General features: G+C 37.9%; 2 protein-coding genes across 2 annotated transcripts in view; both read left to right on the forward strand.

The window, feature by feature from the left end:
• Positions 1-18,053, forward strand: part of LOC106085296 (peroxisomal acyl-coenzyme A oxidase 3) — an 84,033-nt gene that overhangs the window by 34,384 nt on the left and 31,596 nt on the right. The gene's annotated exons all lie outside the window — the stretch shown is intronic.
• LOC131996099 (uncharacterized) lies at positions 8,809-16,324 on the forward strand. The gene is made up of 2 exons (XM_059365549.1): positions 8,809-12,402; positions 16,265-16,324. Exons 1-2 carry the CDS (start codon positions 8,809-8,811, stop codon positions 16,322-16,324), a joined length of 3,654 nt encoding a protein of 1,217 aa, XP_059221532.1.

Below are 18,053 nucleotides of genomic sequence, written 5' to 3' on the forward strand. Positions count from 1 at the left end.
ATTTTCAGAAAAACCAGATCTCGGAGATGGGTAGTGCGATTTAAGCGAAATTTTGTGTGCTCTCTCATAGTAAACTAAAACCAAAAATGTTGGAGTACCTAGGGGGGGCCGCCCACCCCCAAAACCTACCAAATATATATATGCATCAATCACGACAATATGGGACTCACGTGAAAGGTAATTAAGATTAGAAAACGTATCTGATATCAAAATGTCGGACCAAGTGTTTGGGGGACCACCCCAAAATCAGACATATTTAAAGACCATGGCAATATGGGACTCAAATGAAAGGTATTTGCGAGTAGAGTACGAATCTGATATCCAAATGTGTGACCAAGTTCCTGCGGGCCCAGTCCTTCCTCCAAAACACCCTCCAAACAGGACTTATTTACTGACCATGGCAGTATTGGGCTTAAATAAAAGGTATTTGAATCTGATATACAAATGTGGGACCAAGTGTTTGGGGAGCCGCCCCTCCCCAAAAAGGGCTAATTTACGACCATAGCAATATGGCGCTCAATGAAAGGTCTTTGGGAGTAAAGCACGAATCTGATATCAATATTCGGGAAAAGTGTCTATGGGTCCACCCCACCCCCATAATCCCACCCATATAGGAAGTATTTACTGACCATTGCAATATGGGGCTCATATAAGAGGTATTTTAGAGTAGAACGCGAATCTGATATATATTTCTAGGGCCAAGTCACTGAGTGGCCAATCCATCCCCCAAACCGGTCATTTTTGCCGACTATAGAAATATGGGGCTCAAATGAAAGGTATTTGGGAGTAGCCCATGAATCTGATATAAACATTCGAGACCAACTGTCTAGGGGACGTCTCACCCCAATAACAACCCCCCAAATGGATGTATGTGAAAATATATTATAATATAAAAATTCACGATAGAGCGCCACCTATATGTGAAATTTAAAATTATAATACAGAAAACCTAATACAAAAAATCCTAATACAGAAAATCCTAATACAGAAAAACCTAATACAGAAAATCCTAATACAAAAGTTATAACAACCAAATGCAACTATGGAAAAAATTCTAATATAAAAAAAAAGAAATTCAAACATAAAAATGACGAAAAATGAAATTGTTATAAAAATCAAAATAAAATACAAGTCGTAAAAGAAATATGGATTTCGAATTTAATTCATCGCTCACAAGAAAAAATAGTCACACTGTGGTCAACTGGGAAATAGTGGGCTGAAACCGTTAACAGGAAATATAATATGGACCACGCTCTTTCCGAATCTATTCAATTTGGAGCCCTACGTACTAAAGAAACCAAGATATTGACCATTTTTGGCAAATTTTGGTCAATTATATATATGATGCCCCATTGTGGCCAACTGGGAAATAGTGGGCTGAAACCGTTCACAGGAAGTATAATATGGACCACGTTATTTCCGAATCTATTCAATTTGGAGTCCTAAGTATTAAAGAAACCAAGATATTGGCTATTTTTGGCAAAATTTGTTCATTTTTTTATATGATGCCCCATTTTTCCAGGTAATGGCCCACTGTGGCCAACTGGGAAATAGTGGGCTAAAACCGTTTCCAGGAAATATAATATGGACCACGTTATTTCCGAATCTATTCAATTTGGAGCCCTAAGTATTAAAGAAACCAAGATATTGGCCATTTATGGCAAATTTTGGTCATTTATATATGATGTCGCTTTTTTCCAGGATAATGGCCCACTGTGGCCAACTGGGAAATAGTGGGCTGAAACCGTTTACAGGAAATATAATATGGACCACGCTCTTTCCGAATATATTCAACTTGGAGGCCTATGTATTAAAGAAACCAGGAAATTGGGCATTTTTGGCAGAATTTGGTCATTTTTATATATGATGCCCCATTTTGCAGAGATAATGGGCTGCTGTGGCCAACTGGGAAATAGTGGGCTGAAACCGTTTACAGGAAATATGATATGGACCACGCTCTTTCTGAATCTATTCAATTTGGAGCCCTAAGTATTAAAGAAACCAAGATATTGGCCATTTTTTCGTATGATGCCATTCATTCATTCCCCTAGAGAGAGCAATTATTATCCGATTTGGCTGAAATTTCGTACAACAACTTCCCTCATGATTTTCAATATACGTGTCAGTTATGGTTTGAATCAGTCTATAGCCTGATACAGCTCCCATGGAGCAATTTTTATTCGGATTGGCTGAAATTTTACTCAACAACTTCTACTACGGTCTCCAAAATTCAGCTCAATTATGGTCCAAATCGGTCGATAACTTGATATTATAGCTCCAATATTCAAGCAATTCTTTCCTTTTATCATATGTTTGTCTAAAAAGAGATATCGGGAAAAGAGCTCGACAAAGGCGATCCATGGTGAAGGGTATATAAGATTCGGCCCGGCCGAACTTAGCACGCTTTTACTTGTTTTAGTATGCTCTAGTTCGAATTTTAAAAAATTCAGCCCTATCTCGCACCTTCGTACCAAGAGTGACCTTTATGCAAAATTTCATGTTTGTATGCTCAGCCAATTTGTCTGGCCGAATATTAGTAAAAACAATATATTTATACAGTTCTGCCTCGATTAACCGGGTCGCTTGTGACTTAGATTAGCTCGGAAAATCGAAAACACGTTAAAAGAGTTTTTTTCTTAAATTTCATTATTTATGTATTTTTATTGATTTCTCTTAATACCATATAGAGTCTATTTGATTTCATATAAATTGACACATGTATATACGTTACATCTGTCTCTGACATTTCTGGACTACAATTTTTTTTTAAAAACGTCAATCGCTTGAGCTGGTGGGGAATTTCCTTCCTCTGATCCTTCAGAATCCCCATCAGTCTCGTATGTATTATAGCATCAGATGCATTAGCACAGGATGTGACATCATCGTCTAGGCGTTATTACGATGTTGGATTATATAGCATAAGCAGCATAATTCGCCTTTTCGTTTTCTTTGGACAGCAGGTAGTTCTAAACATTATGTTAAACGTGTGGTGTTACATTGTCACAAGATACAGCAACTGTCCACAATCCTTGGGATCCTTTGATTTGGTGAAATCATGATTGCTGTCTCAAGCCAAAAGGTTTCGGATGATTAATTTGAAGTGTTAAAAGCTTTGGATTGCCCCCGTGGAATTCTGTGGTGGAAATGTAACAGTAACTTTCACTGCTAACACTTATCTGGAAGCAAAAGCACTTTGCATACTTTACACTTACACTTTTTTTTTCAGACCATTCATAGATTCTTTTGTAGAGGCATATTTTAAAATTGCTTTTTTATACCCTCCACCATAGGATCTTGGGTCTAGACTTCTTCAGTCTTTAGAGTGCGCAATTCTTATCCGATTGGAATGAAATTTTGCACAATTTTGTTATGATATCCAACAACTGTGCTCAGTATGGTTCAAATCGGTCCATAACCTGATATAGCTGCCATATAAACCGATCTTGGGTCTTGACTTCTTGAGTCTCTAGAGGGCGCAATTCTTATCCGATTGGAATGAAATTTTGCACGACCTGTTTCACTATGATATCCAACAACTGTGCCAAGTATGGTTCAAATCGGATCATAACCTGATATAGCTGTCATATAAACCGATCTGGGGTCTTGATTTCTTGAGTCTCTAGAGGGCGCAATTCTTATCCGATTTGGTTGAAATTTTGCATGACGTATTTTATTATGACTTTCAAGAACTGTGTCAAATAAGGTTCAAATCGGTTCATAACCTGATATAGCTGCCATGTAAACCGATCTTGACTTGTTGAGCCTCTAGGTTCGCAATTATTATCCGATTTGCCTGAAGATTTGTACGACGGATCCTCTCATGACCATCAACATACGTGTTTATTATGGTCTGAATCGGTCTATAGCCCGATACAGCTCCTATATAAATCGATCTCTCTATTTTACTTCTTGTTCTTTTTAATGAAATCGCGTAAAGTTTGTTCAAATTTTTCCCGCAATGAAAGAACTTTACGTTCTCTTTTTTTTTTTTTTTTGTTGGACCTTTTTTTCGACAAACACCTTGACCGGTTAACCTTCAAATACACACTGAGTGTAATTTTATACTCATCTTTAAAGCAAAATGCAAATTTTTCCCATGAACATTCCACTAAGGAACAGGGGTAAACTTCCCACATATCAATGAGTGCAGCCCGATTCAAGTTTTAAGCTCAATGATAAAGGGTCTCCTTTTTATAGCCGAGTCCGAACGGCGTGCTGCAGTGCGACACTTCTTTGGAGAGAAGTTTTACATGACATAGTACCCCACAAATGTTGCCAGCATTAGGAGGGGAAAACTACCGCTGAGAATTTTTTTTCTGATGGTCTCGCCAGGATTCGTACGCAGGCGTTCAGCATTATAGGCGGACATGCTAACCTCTGCGCTGCGGTGGCCTCCTTAAAACAAAATAAAAAGGGAAATTCCAGAATTTTACATCGATGGTGCACGGATTATAGGGGTAAACCAGGGTTAATAAAGATAAACCACAGTTAATAGAGGTCGTAAACCAAAAGCACAGCATGCCGGCTAAAAGGGATAACTGGTTAATAGAGGCTCCGATAATCGAGGTTAAACTGTATTACTATAATTTGTGACTAAATGGGATGTAAAATACAGATTTAAAGTATCACTTATCAAGCTTAATTTTAAAAAATTAACAAGCAATTGTCGCTCTTTTGAAGCATGTAGTGTGTACTTTAAGAAGGTTAGGTTGAAAAGAGGGTGCAGATATTAATCCGCCCATGCCTCTATGGACATACACCTAAGCCAGTAATCGGCTTGTTGTACTTTAAGACAGTTTCCCAAGGTTGAACAGCTGGTATGCAAAATATGGAATTGATAACTGAACTGTCCATAGATTATGCAACATACCACGACCCACCCCGTACCGCAGAGGGAATGTCCGCTTATAACACTGAACGCCTGGGTTTGAATCCTGGCGAGAACATCGGAAAAAATTGTCAGCGTTGGTAATCCCCTCCTAATGCTAGCGGCATTTGTGAGATACTGTGCTACGCAAAAAATTGAGCCCTAAAAGGTGTCGCACTGCGGCACTGCGGCACTGCGGCACGGCGTTCGGACTCGGTTATAAAAAGCCGAATCGGCATAAAAAAGGAGACCCCTTATCATTGAGCTTAAACTTGATTCGGATTGCACTCCATAATATGAGAGAAGCATTCCATGTTCCTCAATGGAATGCTCATGTGAAATTTTGTAGTATTAGTTAGTAGCGTTATTGACAGCCCAGTAATGGACTTAGTTTAAATCATTGTTAATATCCAAGACGCAGGATTGTATGCCATTGAGTGTACAGCTCGTATATATTTGGACATCATCAGCATACATTTGGATTTTCATGTTGTTGGAACTTCAAGCAAGTCATTTACATATATGGAGAACAAAAGAGATATGTAGTATAAATTTGAGTAGTAGTTAATTACAGATTTGTTTTTAAGAAAATTTTAATGAACTGTAAGTTTTGTAGTATTATAGTCATATATGGTCTGACGACTTGATTTATAAAATGAATTGAAAATTTAACAAAAAGACCAGGAATTGAACCTTGAAATACTCCTTTAAAAACATTCAAGTAGTTCGACCAACTTTAATAACAGAAATACACTAAGATCTTTTTGTCAGATACGCCGACTATCGATAGTTCTCCAATATATATATACCCGAAGTGGTCGCATCCAAAGGCCTTACCGAACTTAACGCATTTTCACTTGGAATTTTTTTATGGTGATTCGTTTATGATTTATTATGGTATATTTTTGGCTTTAATACAATAGATTGCATGCATAAATCAATAAGGACGAAAAAGTTGGATTATGGAACTGTGGCCCAGTGGGGAAAAAATTAGATTTAAATATTGCCTTAACGCTCCGGATCTTTTCTGAAACCGAGTATCCACAAAATAACAGCATTCCATGATATGTTATAGTTCAGTTTTATAAATTACAGTAGATCTTAAAGAAAGGGTGATTTTTTAGCTATTATAGCTATTATCTTTTTGGTAACGCTGATTTAAATAGCTCACGCACGTTTCGTGTTTTGGTTCACTGTCAAACATCTTCAGTTTGGTTTATAATTTAACCATGAATCGCCTTACAAACAAACATCGGTTGCAAATTATTGAGTTTTTTACAAAATGCTTGCTCTCTTAAGAAAGTTCATCGTTTCTTCTTCTTCTTCAGCGACGAAGCCCATTTTTGGCTCATTGGGTACGTAAATAAGCAGAATTGTCGATTTTGAAGTGGAGATCAGTCAGAAGCATTGCAAGAGCTATGCATCCAGAAAAAGTCACATTTGGGTGCGGTTTATGGGGTGGTGCCGAACTTCTTCAAAGATGACGATGATGAAGCGAATCGTAACGTAACTGTGAGTGGAGAGCGCTATCGTAAGGTGATATTCAATTTTTTTTTTGCCCAAAATGCAAAAGGGTGTTTTATTTACCCATTCAGCAGATTTTCTAGCTTAGCTTGGGCTAGGTGGAAAAGAGGGTGCGGATATTAATCCGCCCCATGCCACTATGGACATACACCTAAGCCAGTAATCGACTGGTTGTGCGCTCTAAATACTAAAAAAGTAACCTCGAAAAAGAAAATCTAAGTTAGGAATTCTGTGCTATTTACATAATGTTGACACTCGACGTCTTCGCTTTAGCATCATACCACCTCACGCATTCCGTGATCGCCCGGCTCTCCGCCAGCAGGAACGTTCTATGATCAAGCAGCCTAAAACAGATCTTAGTCCTTGGGTTTTCAATGTAGACCCGCACCCACTCTGTCCTCAAGCTTTAATCCATGGGTATAATGATCTTCCACGTGGCAATTCTAGGGTTCCATCTGTCCAAGACCCTGCCGCTGACATCAGTGCCTCGCACTCGACCACAAGTTAGACTGGGCAAAATACCAATGGCACTTACGATACTATCGATATTTTAGTATTTGGCTGAAAATCGATTTATATTTTTCCTATCGATACTATCGGCAAAGTTCCACTATTTGCTAAAACAAAAATTAGCGATCCGATCTTGAATGTATGCCAATCGAGCATTTTTCATTCGTCCTTCTTGTTATATATTTCAAGTATCGTTCGAATCGACCCATAACCTGATATAGTTTTGTTACAACATCTCCCGATTTTACTTATTGAGACTACAGAGGACGAAATTTTCATCTGATTGGGCTGAAATTTTGTTTAAATTTTAATAAATTCTGTTTTAATCGGACTATGTATTGAAATTGATTCTATATTAACCGATGTCCGAACTTTTACTTCTCATTTTTATACCCTCCACCATAAGATGGGGGGTATACTAATTTCGTCATTCTGATTGTAACTACTCGAAATATTCGTCTGAGACCCCATAAAGTATATATATTCTTGATCGTCGTGAAATTTTATGTCGATCTAGCCATGTTCGTCCGTTTGTCCGTCCGTCCGTCCGTCTGTCCGTCCGTCCGTCTGTCCGTCCGTCTGTCTGTCGAAAGCACGCTAACTTCCGAAGGAGTAAAGCTAGCCGCTTGAAATTTTGCACAAATACTTCTTATTAGTGTAGGTCGGTTGGTATTGTAAATGGGCCATATCGGTCCATGTTTTATATAGCTGCCATATAAACCGATCTTGGGTCTTGACTTCTTGAGCCTCTAGAGTGCGCAATTCTTATCCGATTGGAATGAAATTTAGCACGACGTGTTTTGTTATGATATCCAACAACTGTGCAAAGTATGGTTCAAATCGGTTCATAACCTGATATAGCTGTCATATAAACAGATCTTGGGACTTGACTTCTTGAGCTTCTAGAGGGTGCAATTCCTATCCGATTTGGCTGAAATTTCGCAAGACGTTTTTTATTGTTACTTTCAACCACTATGTCAAATAAAATACAAGTCGGTTCATAACCTGATATAGCTGCCATATAAACCGATCTGGGATCTTGACTTCTTGAGCCTCTAGAGCCTCTAGAGGTCGCAATTATTATCCGATATGCCTGAAATTTTGTACGACGGTGTTCATAAAAATATGAACACAATCTATACATTAGAATAATCTTAAGGTGGAGTAATAAAATATCTTAAGCATACTTTTCTTATCAAAATAGTTCAGGTCATTAGGATCATTTATCCCTACTCTTTCAATAGAGATTGTTTATCTCTTTACAGTTTATGGTTTCTTAATGCATATCTAATGTAGCCATAAAGTAAATGAGTTTACAAGCGATAATTGTTTAGGGTTTTCCTGCCGCGCATATGGAAGACGCTTAGGTAGTTTATGACCGGCTTATCACTTAAAAGGGACGCTGTAATTAGGTACTGTTGTTATTCGTCTAATAAGGAAGATAAGATTGTTCGCTTAGTGTAGTTTAAGAATTAGTTGGTAAGATAGTATATAAACAGGATTGAATGGCATAATAAATTAGATTTGAAGATACAACCAAACCGTACGGGTGTTTTCATTTTTCAGCTTAAACATTGGTCAGCTTATCATTGGTCCTTCGAACCCGATAGAAAATCAGCGGCCGTAAAAAATATTAAAAAAAAAAAACAGATCAAAAATAAAACAGGAAAAGGAATTCCTTAAAATATAAAGCCAAAAAAAAAAAAAAAATCAAAAAAGCCAAGAAGAAAGGCAACTACAAAAAAAAAACAGCGCTAAGAAAATATATATGTAAAAAAAATACAAATAGCCAAAAAAAAAGAAGGCAAAAACAAAAATTAAAAAAAAAAAATATATCAAAAAAAAAAACAAAACCAATTAATAACAGCTAAAAGGCAAATACTAAAAAAAAAAAACAAATAATAAAAATGTCGGCAGATAGACATATTCTTTACAAAATTCAAAATAAAATCCTTAAGGAAATCATTGAGATTTCTGGAAAACTAAAGACGGAGAAGTTCAGAAAGGCTACATTGGAAAGTACGTCCAAGTCGCTAGAGAATAAAATGGAGGAAGCAAAGCTAAATAATTATAAATTAGAGCAACTTGGGCCGAATAGCGATGTCTACTTCAAGGACAACATCTGGGAGAGAATTGAGAGTTCCTATGAAAAATGCAAGGAACACATGCAACAAATTAGAGAGGAGCCCGAAAATGAGGAAACCGGAAGCGAAAAAGTGGAGCTTGCGCTACTGACAAATCCTACAACGACAACTGAGCACGAAAAGGGTGCAAGGAAAAAAGAGAACCAAGGAGCAGTAATGGAACAATTTCGGGCATTACAGGAAAACATGCTACTTCAATTTCAAACACAGCAGGAGCAACTGAAGAGACAGCAGGAGATATTTCAAAAGAAAATGGAGCAGATGCTACAAGAGCAATTATATGAGAAGAAGAGAGAAGTCACCCAGCAAGTAGAAGAGCGAGCAGCGTTGAAGGAATTGACCATAGCCACCCCACATACCAATAGTGAGAGAAAAAATGCAGTGCTGTCTCAATTCCGCAGAAGGATCATGAAGTTTTCCGATGCCATGGAAGCAGATATTTCTGGGGTCTCCATATATGCTCTAGAAAATATGAAGTCTATGTGGGAAAAACAATTCGACGACATCAAGCGGCTTCATTTGGAATTAACCACAGAACATGGAATGGAAGAAGTGGATGAAGAACTGGAAGACATAGAAGAAAAAATGAACACAAAAATACAAAATATAATTGTAAAGATGAGTGGCTTGAAAGAAGAATCACAGACTGTGGAATTAAAAAGGATAGAGATTCCATGCTTCAATGGAAATGTGGAGGATTGGAATTCCTTTCATGACCTGTTTAAGAAAATGGTAGATGGAAACTCTCAATTATCCGAAGTTCAAAAACTGTACTACCTAAAAACGAATTTAAGAGGAGATGCCTTCCGTTTAATTCAGCATCTGCAAGTCACAGACGCAAATTATAAAGCAGCATGGGAATTGCTGGAGAAGAGATATAATAATAAAAGAATTTTGTTCACGAAACTAGTGGACAAGATTCTGGATCACCCAAGTATAAACAGCCAAGTGGCGGTGGGTCTAAGAAAATTGCTAGACAGCGTGAATGAGAGTATTCATGCTTTAAAAGCAATGGATATTCCTTTAGACCATGCGGATCCAATTTTAGCCCGAATTATCATACGTAAACTCGATAAGGAGGGGCTTATTCAGTATGAGCAAAATGTAAAAAAATCTAAAGAGATTCAAAGACTGGCAGATGTGTTGGACTTTCTGGAACAGCAGTATCAAGCACTGGAGGCTTCAACAAGCAGAAAACAATTCGTACCAGGACTATTTAAGCCGCAGGATAGATCTGGAATGGCGGAAAAGAAGCAATGCCGATTCTGCAAGTTTAATGGGCATGATATTGTTGCTTGTAGGAAATTTGCGGCACAGTCATCGAACGAGAGATATAGTTGGGTAAAGACAGCGCAGTTATGCCTCAAATGTCTCAAACACGGGAAAGATAAGCGGTGTTTGAGTGATAGCAAATGTCAGAAGTGCGGATTGAGTCATAACACACTAATCCATTTGGAGAGAATCAGCAACACGAAGGCAATGACAACAAACTCAGCAACAAATGTTCTTCTGGCTACCGCCCAAGTTCGTGTAAAGTCTTTACATGGAGAATACGTAACATTAAGGGCTTTAATTGACCAAGGATCCCAAATAACATCGGTATCGGAAGACGCAGCGCAGCTACTACAACTACCAAAGACGAAGACGGAGGTGAAACTACGAGGTCTCGGAGAAACCATGGTGGGAATGGCAAAATCTAAAGTACTAATGGAAATAAGACCTAGATTTGTCAGCAACACTAAAATCAAAGTGGAAGCACTAGTCCTGCCGAAACTAGCATCAGCTCATCCAGATAATAGCTTCCAATACAATATTGGAAGATGGAAGAACATTAATCTGGCCGATCCAAACTTCAACAAATCTGAAAGAATCGATATGGTAATTGGGGCCGACCTTTTCCCACAAATATTGGAGGGAGGAGTTCGTCATGATGAAGCGATTGTGGCACAAAACACGAAGTTTGGCTGGATCCTGTCTGGAAAAATACTAATGAGGCCTGGAAAAGGTAGCGGAAGGTATGTTGCTACCACAACTATTGAGCGATTTTGGGAAATTGAGGAGATAGAAGACGAAGAAACGATCATGGAAGATGATTATTGCTTAAAACTCTATGAAGAAACAACACGAGTAGACCAATCAGGAAGATTCGTCGTCAGGTTACCGTTTGCTGAAGACAAGGTATTGGGAGAATCACATAAAAGAGCAATGGCAAGATTTTTAAATATGGAGAAAAGACTGGAAGAATGTACGGAGTTGAGAGAAGAATATGTAAGGACGATAGATGAGCTAATATCAATGGGGCACATGGTGAAGGTAGAGACGAAAAAACTAGCGAAGTATTATATGCCCCATCAAGCGGTTGTCCGAGAAACCAGTCTTACCACTAAAGTAAGGGTTGTGTTCGATGCGTCATCAAAAACATCGAATGGAAAGTCGCTGAACGATATCCTTCATACAGGTCCCAAACTACAAAAGGACATATTCGACATCATTACTAAGTGGAGATCGTGGAGATTCGTCATATCAGCCGATGTGGAAAAAATGTTCCGACAAATTAAAGTAGAAGAGGAAGACCAGGAATATCAGTATGTACTCTGGAGAAATAGTAGGTCCGAGCCGGTGCAACAATATAAGCTCACTACGGTCACATATGGCACGGCGTCAGCACCGTTTCTGGCCATAAGGACGCTTATAGAAATTGGTAAGAGATGTACAAATCAGGGCATTGGCAATAGAATAAAGGACGATTTCTATATGGACGATTTGCTAACAGGAGCAAATTCAAAGGAAGAGTGCCGGGATGTTCAAAAACTAATATCGAAAGAGCTAGAAACTTACGGTTTACATTTAAGAAAATGGATCGCAAATGCCCCTGAAGTTTTGTGTGCCGTAAGCAGAAGAGAAGAAAATGAAGTACTACAGATACGAGAAGATGAGTGTCTGAAAACATTAGGGTTACAGTGGAACCCAACCATGGATTGCTTCACATTCAACATGCAAATAGGCGGTGAAGATAGAGTAACTAAGAGATTGGCGTTGTCGAGTCTGGCAAAGATTTTTGATCCATTGGGTTGGCTGACCCCAGTAACGGTAACTGCCAAGCTATTCATTCAATATTTATGGAGGCAACAAATAGAATGGGACGTACCATTGGAGGAAAAATTGAGCGCTGATTGGAAGAGATTTGCGCAAAGTCTTCACTCGCTGAAAAGTTTGCAGATACCAAGATGGTTTCAAATAACACCATCTAGTGGAGCAGAGCTGCATGGATTTGCTGACGCGTCCGAAAAGGCATACGCAGCAGTAGTGTATCTGAAGGTTGAGTCTAAGATAATAATAGTGGCCGCAAAAAGCAAGGTAAATCCCATTAAAAATGCAAAGACTCTCCCAAAATTGGAATTATGTGCGGCACACCTCCTGGCGAAGCTACTTCAGAAGATCAAAAGGGTCTTGACATCAACCGCAAAAATGTATGCATGGAGTGATTCCATGATCACGTTAGCATGGATAAACAACTCAAAAAATAAAGACAAATTTATAAGAAATAGAGTCGTTGATATTTTGGAACGAATCCCTGAAGCGAAATGGGGATATGTTAAATCAAAAGAGAACCCCTTGGAAATGTACTGGTCAATCATCACGAAGAGATCAACCAACTGAAGAAGGTCGTGGACAATTTAAAGAAGGAAGGAATAAAATTAAGAGGCTTAGAGTTCCATCATTGGTCCGGTCATTTGGCATTTATTTTAATTATAATAATATCAATAATTCTAATAATTCTATGCATAAGAGGAAAGATAAGGAAGAGGCGCATAGCTGCAATTCAGTTCCCAGGGGTGCCGACGGTCTAGAATGTTTATTTGCCGGCCGGGAGAATGTTCATAAAAATATGAACACAATCTATACATTAGAATAATCTTAAGGTGGAGTAATAAAATATCTTAAGCATACTTTTCTTATCAAAATAGTTCAGGTCATTAGGATCATTTATCCCTACTCTTTCAATAGAGATTGTTTATCTCTTTACAGTTTATGGTTTCTTAATGCATATCTAATGTAGCCATAAAGTAAATGAGTTTACAAGCGATAATTGTTTAGGGTTTTCCTGCCGCGCATATGGAAGACGCTTAGGTAGTTTATGACCGGCTTATCACTTAAAAGGGACGCTGTAATTAGGTACTGTTGTTATTCGTCTAATAAGGAAGATAAGATTGTTCGCTTAGTGTAGTTTAAGAATTAGTTGGTAAGATAGTATATAAACAGGATTGAATGGCATAATAAATTAGATTTGAAGATACAACCAAACCGTACGGGTGTTTTCATTTCTCCTACTACAACAGACGGATTCTTTCATGACCATCAACATACATACGTGTTTATTATGGTCTGAATCGGTCCATAGCCCGATACAGCTCCCATATAAATCGATCTCTCTATTTTGCTTTTTGAGCCGCAAAGAGCGCAATTCTTATTCGAATTGGCTGACATTTTACACAGGTCTCCAACATATAATTTAATTGTGGTCGAAACCGGAGCATATCTTGATATCGCTCTAATAGCAGAGCAAATCTTTTCTTATATCCTGTTTTGCCTAAGAAGAGATGCCGGGAAAAGAACTCGACAAATGCGATCCATGGTGGAGGGTATATAAGATTCGGCCCGGCCGAACTTAGCACGCTTTTACTTGTCGATTTAAATATTGGTGATAGGAAATAAACAATAGTATCAATATAGAATCAATATTAGAAATATCTAATGTTGCGAATATCGATAATTTGCCAGCTCTACCTCAAATGTTGTCTCAGGTATCCGATCGGAAAGATATTCCCTTTCTTCTAGGTTTCCTATCGACGCCTCGACTATACCGCGATGGTATGAGCTGCTGCTCATACTTAATCTGTATGTCTATGGGTCGGATATCTAGAATAGTCTCCAGTGTCACACTTAATCTGAATGTCTATGGGTGGGATATCTAGAATAGTCTCCAGTGTCCTAGTGGGCGCTCCCCAGACAACATGTTCTCTGAACCTGTGGTATGATCCTTATATTGCACTCTTTCTCCATAGCAGCCCACCAAACTACTGAGGTGTAAGTAAGTATTGGTCTAAAACCGCCCCTGTAGAGCCAGTGGACTATCCTCGGATTCAGGCTCCATTTCGAGCCTACGGCCCGGATTTTCTTGCTTAGTTTGCATGTAGAAAGATGTTATCCCTGTTTATCTAAGCGGATAATTCACTGATTAAATATTCTGAAGTAGCAAAATTACTTAGGATTAAAATAAAATCACATTTATGAACTTCGAGAAACATTATACAGTATACAATTAAAATGACTTATTTTGTTTCTTTTGTTGATATATATTGTAATTATTTCAGATGTGGTGTCAGTGCTGTCAACGTTAGAGTATAAAGCATTTAGCGGGAAGAGCGTTTTATTTCTCCATAAGCTAGCGAATCCGCTAGACTGGTAAATAGAACACAGCAATTATTGTTTTCAAGTGGAAAAAATTGGTGTATTGAATTGGTCAGAAAAACATAACTGGCGAGTTATTTTTCCCAGTGTATTTTGCGTTATTCACATAAAGATGTTGTTCATTAGTGATCGTGTTTTTCGTTATATGAATTGTAGGTTCTACTTAATGTTTTAACAAACGTTGCTGTTTGTTTTCCAAAATAATATTTGTCCACGACAATGTCATTAATGTAGCATGTCAAGAACCCAAGTGTTTTGAGACCATTTTGAGTCACATACCGCCACCACCATATATTGTTCCTCTTAAATACGCTCACCACTAGTGCCCACATATTTAAATAATGATATGATCCAGAATGGAAGCACTAACCAAATGATTTGAATTTGCTTATTCAATAGCGATAATAAAAAATGGGCGTTCGTTCAAACAATCAAAATGGAAACAAAAGCGACAACTTCACAAATTCACATTCAAAACAATATGGCATGCAATTCTAATGTTGTTTATCTAATTTTAAAACTCTATAGATATTATGGTAGTCGTCGAGAATTTTGGGAAGATTGGTCAATAAATGCGCTTGAAGTGGCTCTAGAAGTGAAAATCAGGCGATACACATATGGAAGCTATATCTAAATCCGCACCGATTTCTATGAAATCGACCAGTAAGGTCGGGAGTCAAGAGAAAATCCTTCCTGCAGAATTTCGATAAAACGGTTAACAAATGACCACATTATTGCAATATTAGTCCAAATCGGACGAACATGTATATGGGAGCTATATCCAAATCTAAACCGATTTAATCCAATTTTAATAGGCTTCGTCTCTACGCCAAACCAAATGTATGTGCCAAATTAGAAGACGACGATTGTACACATATTAACAGGGACAGATGGACAGACAGACAGAAGGACATTGCTTAATCGACTCAGAAAGTGATCCTGAGTCGCTCAGTATACTTATCAATGGATCTATTTCTCTTCCTTCGGGGTGTTACAAACAAATGCACTAAGTTATAATACGCTGCACCCATTGCTGTTGTAGGGTATTACATACATATAGCATGCAATTGTAATTTTTGTCTCCCTATTGATTATCTCCATGATTCTTTTATTACGAGTGAATGTTGAATTATGCAGAAACCAAATAAATGGTTTACCCCTGGGAGACGCAACTTTTATGTCTGCCTTACACTTCATTATGGGTTTTTATGAAAGGGGACTTTAAGAAGCTGCAAAGAATGTATTGTAACTAAAATGAAAATAAATAAATGTAGGATCTTGCACTGTTCCATATAACGGTTATAAAGTTAAAAATTTCTAATATATTTTAGAAATTTAGCAAATACTACGTTCCGTACCAGTTACGATATTCTTTGTTCTTTTTCTGCTTGATGGGTGAATTGAATACAAATTTCTATAACTGGATTAATGTTGGAACCTCACCAATACAAAAGCGCTAAGGTGTTATATTTACCCAGATTTGTTTGTTTAGTTGGGCCCTGTGTGGTTATGCGAGTGATAAAGCGAGATAATTAAGACGTTAATGTTAAACGGTCATTAATTACAGTGTTAAAGAAGCTTAATGTATGCATGCTATTCGATGCTAAAACTATGACGTGCAATGTTTGCCGAATTTATTATACATTGTTATATCTTGTATATTAGGACGTACATAGCATACATTTTTGTACCCATCACCATAGGAGGACGTATAAAATATGTATTTTATTCTTTCGTCTAACTTTAGGTTCAACTCTTCGACTTTGATGTTATGCCGTCTTTTATGTCTCATTTTACACCACCATAAGATAGGAGGTTTACTAATCCAGTCATTACCTCGAAATATTTATCTGCGACCTCATAAAGTATAAATAAACGCCTTAAAGGCTGGTACTATGTTCGTTTCCATCGTTATCAATGATAAAATAACAATTTCATTAAAATTTTACCATAGGTAATGAGTAAATGAATTTCCAACATATGTGCCAAGTATGATGATCCAAATCGGCGTATAACCCGATAAAACTCCCATATAAACCGATCTCCCGATTTGACATCTTGCACTGCAGGAAGTCGCAGTTGTTGCTGTAATGTTTATCCGATTTGGCTGAAATTGTTCTGTTACGATTTCCAACATGCATTGCAAGTATTGACCAAATCGGACTTTAACATGATGTAGCTTCCATATAATTCAAGATACCGTTCGGTATAAACCGATCTAGGCAAAAAATAGTTGAGCCAAATTTAAAGTTAGTCGGCTGGAAATTTAAATCTGTACTTCGATTACAACCTTATAAGAATAGACAACAGAAAATCTTCTGAAAATGAGACAGCAGAAGGAAGATGCCTTCTAGTGAGCTTAAACTTGAATCGGACAGTACTCATTGATATGTGAGAAGTTTGCCCCAGGAAAAGTTCCAACTATCGATTAGGAGTAAAAACAAAATTAAATTTTTTGCTTCAAGTGTTAACAATTGTTATACCCCATACCACTACTGTGGTATTATAAGTTAAGTGCATTTGTAAAAGTAAAAAGGCGTTAAGTTCGGCCGGGCCGAACTTTGGATACCCACCACCTCGGGTATATATGTAAACCACCTTTCATCAGAACTCGGTGAAACTTTCATACCTTATGCCCCATATCAGTTATTGGACCGATTTGGACCAAATACTAATAAGTACAGTAGCTATATCTAAAAATAAACCGATCTGATGTCGAAAGCCTATCATAAGTCACTGTGTCAAATTTCAGTGAAATCGGACAATAAATGCCTCTTTTATGGGCCCAAAACCTTAAATTGAGAGATCGGTCTATATGGCAGCTATATTCAAAACTGGAACGATCTGAGCAAAATTGAAGAAGGACGTCGAAGAGCCTAACTAAACTCACTGTCTCAAATTTCAGCGACATCAGACAATAAATGCGTCTCTTATGGCCCCAAAACCTAAAACCTAGATATCGGTCTATATGGCAGCTATATCCAAATATGAACCGATCTGTGCGATATTGCGGAAGTGTGTTAAGGGGCTTAATTTAACTGACTGTCTCAAATTTCGGCGTCATCGGACAAAACCTTAAATCAAGAAATCGGTCTATATGGCAGCTATATCCAAATCTGAACCGATCTGAGCAAAATTGAAAAAGGACGCCGAAGAGCCTAACTAAACTCACTGTCTCAAATTTCAGCGACATCGGACAATAAATGCGTCTTTTATGGCCCCAAAATCTAAAACCTAGATATCGGTCTATATGGCAGCTATATCCAAATCTGGACCGATCTGGGCCAAATTGGCGAAGGATGTCGATGGTCTTAACACAACTCACTGTCCCAAATTTCAGTGAAATCGGATAATAAATGTGGCTTTTATGGGCCTTAGACCCTAAATCGGAGGATCGGTCTATATGGCAGCTATATCCAAATCTGGACCGATCTGAGCCAAATTGACAAAGGATGCCGAAGGGCCTAACACAACTCACTGTCTAAAATTTCAGCAAAATCGGATAATAAAAGTGGCTTTTATGAGCCTAAGACCCT

The sequence above is a fragment of the Stomoxys calcitrans genome, chromosome 3 (assembly GCF_963082655.1).
Source record: "Stomoxys calcitrans chromosome 3, idStoCalc2.1, whole genome shotgun sequence".
Lineage (NCBI taxonomy): Eukaryota > Metazoa > Arthropoda > Insecta > Diptera > Muscidae > Stomoxys > Stomoxys calcitrans.

Bases quoted from the DNA above. Each gene is read 5' to 3' on its own strand.
- LOC131996099 (XM_059365549.1), top strand. From the start codon at position 8,809: ATGTCGGCAGATAGACATATTCTTTACAAAATTCAAAATAAAATCCTT. The intron at 12,403-16,264 runs GTAAATCCCATT...GTCTAACTTTAG, and splicing joins TAGTGGCCGCAAAAAGCAAG to GTTCAACTCTTCGACTTTGA.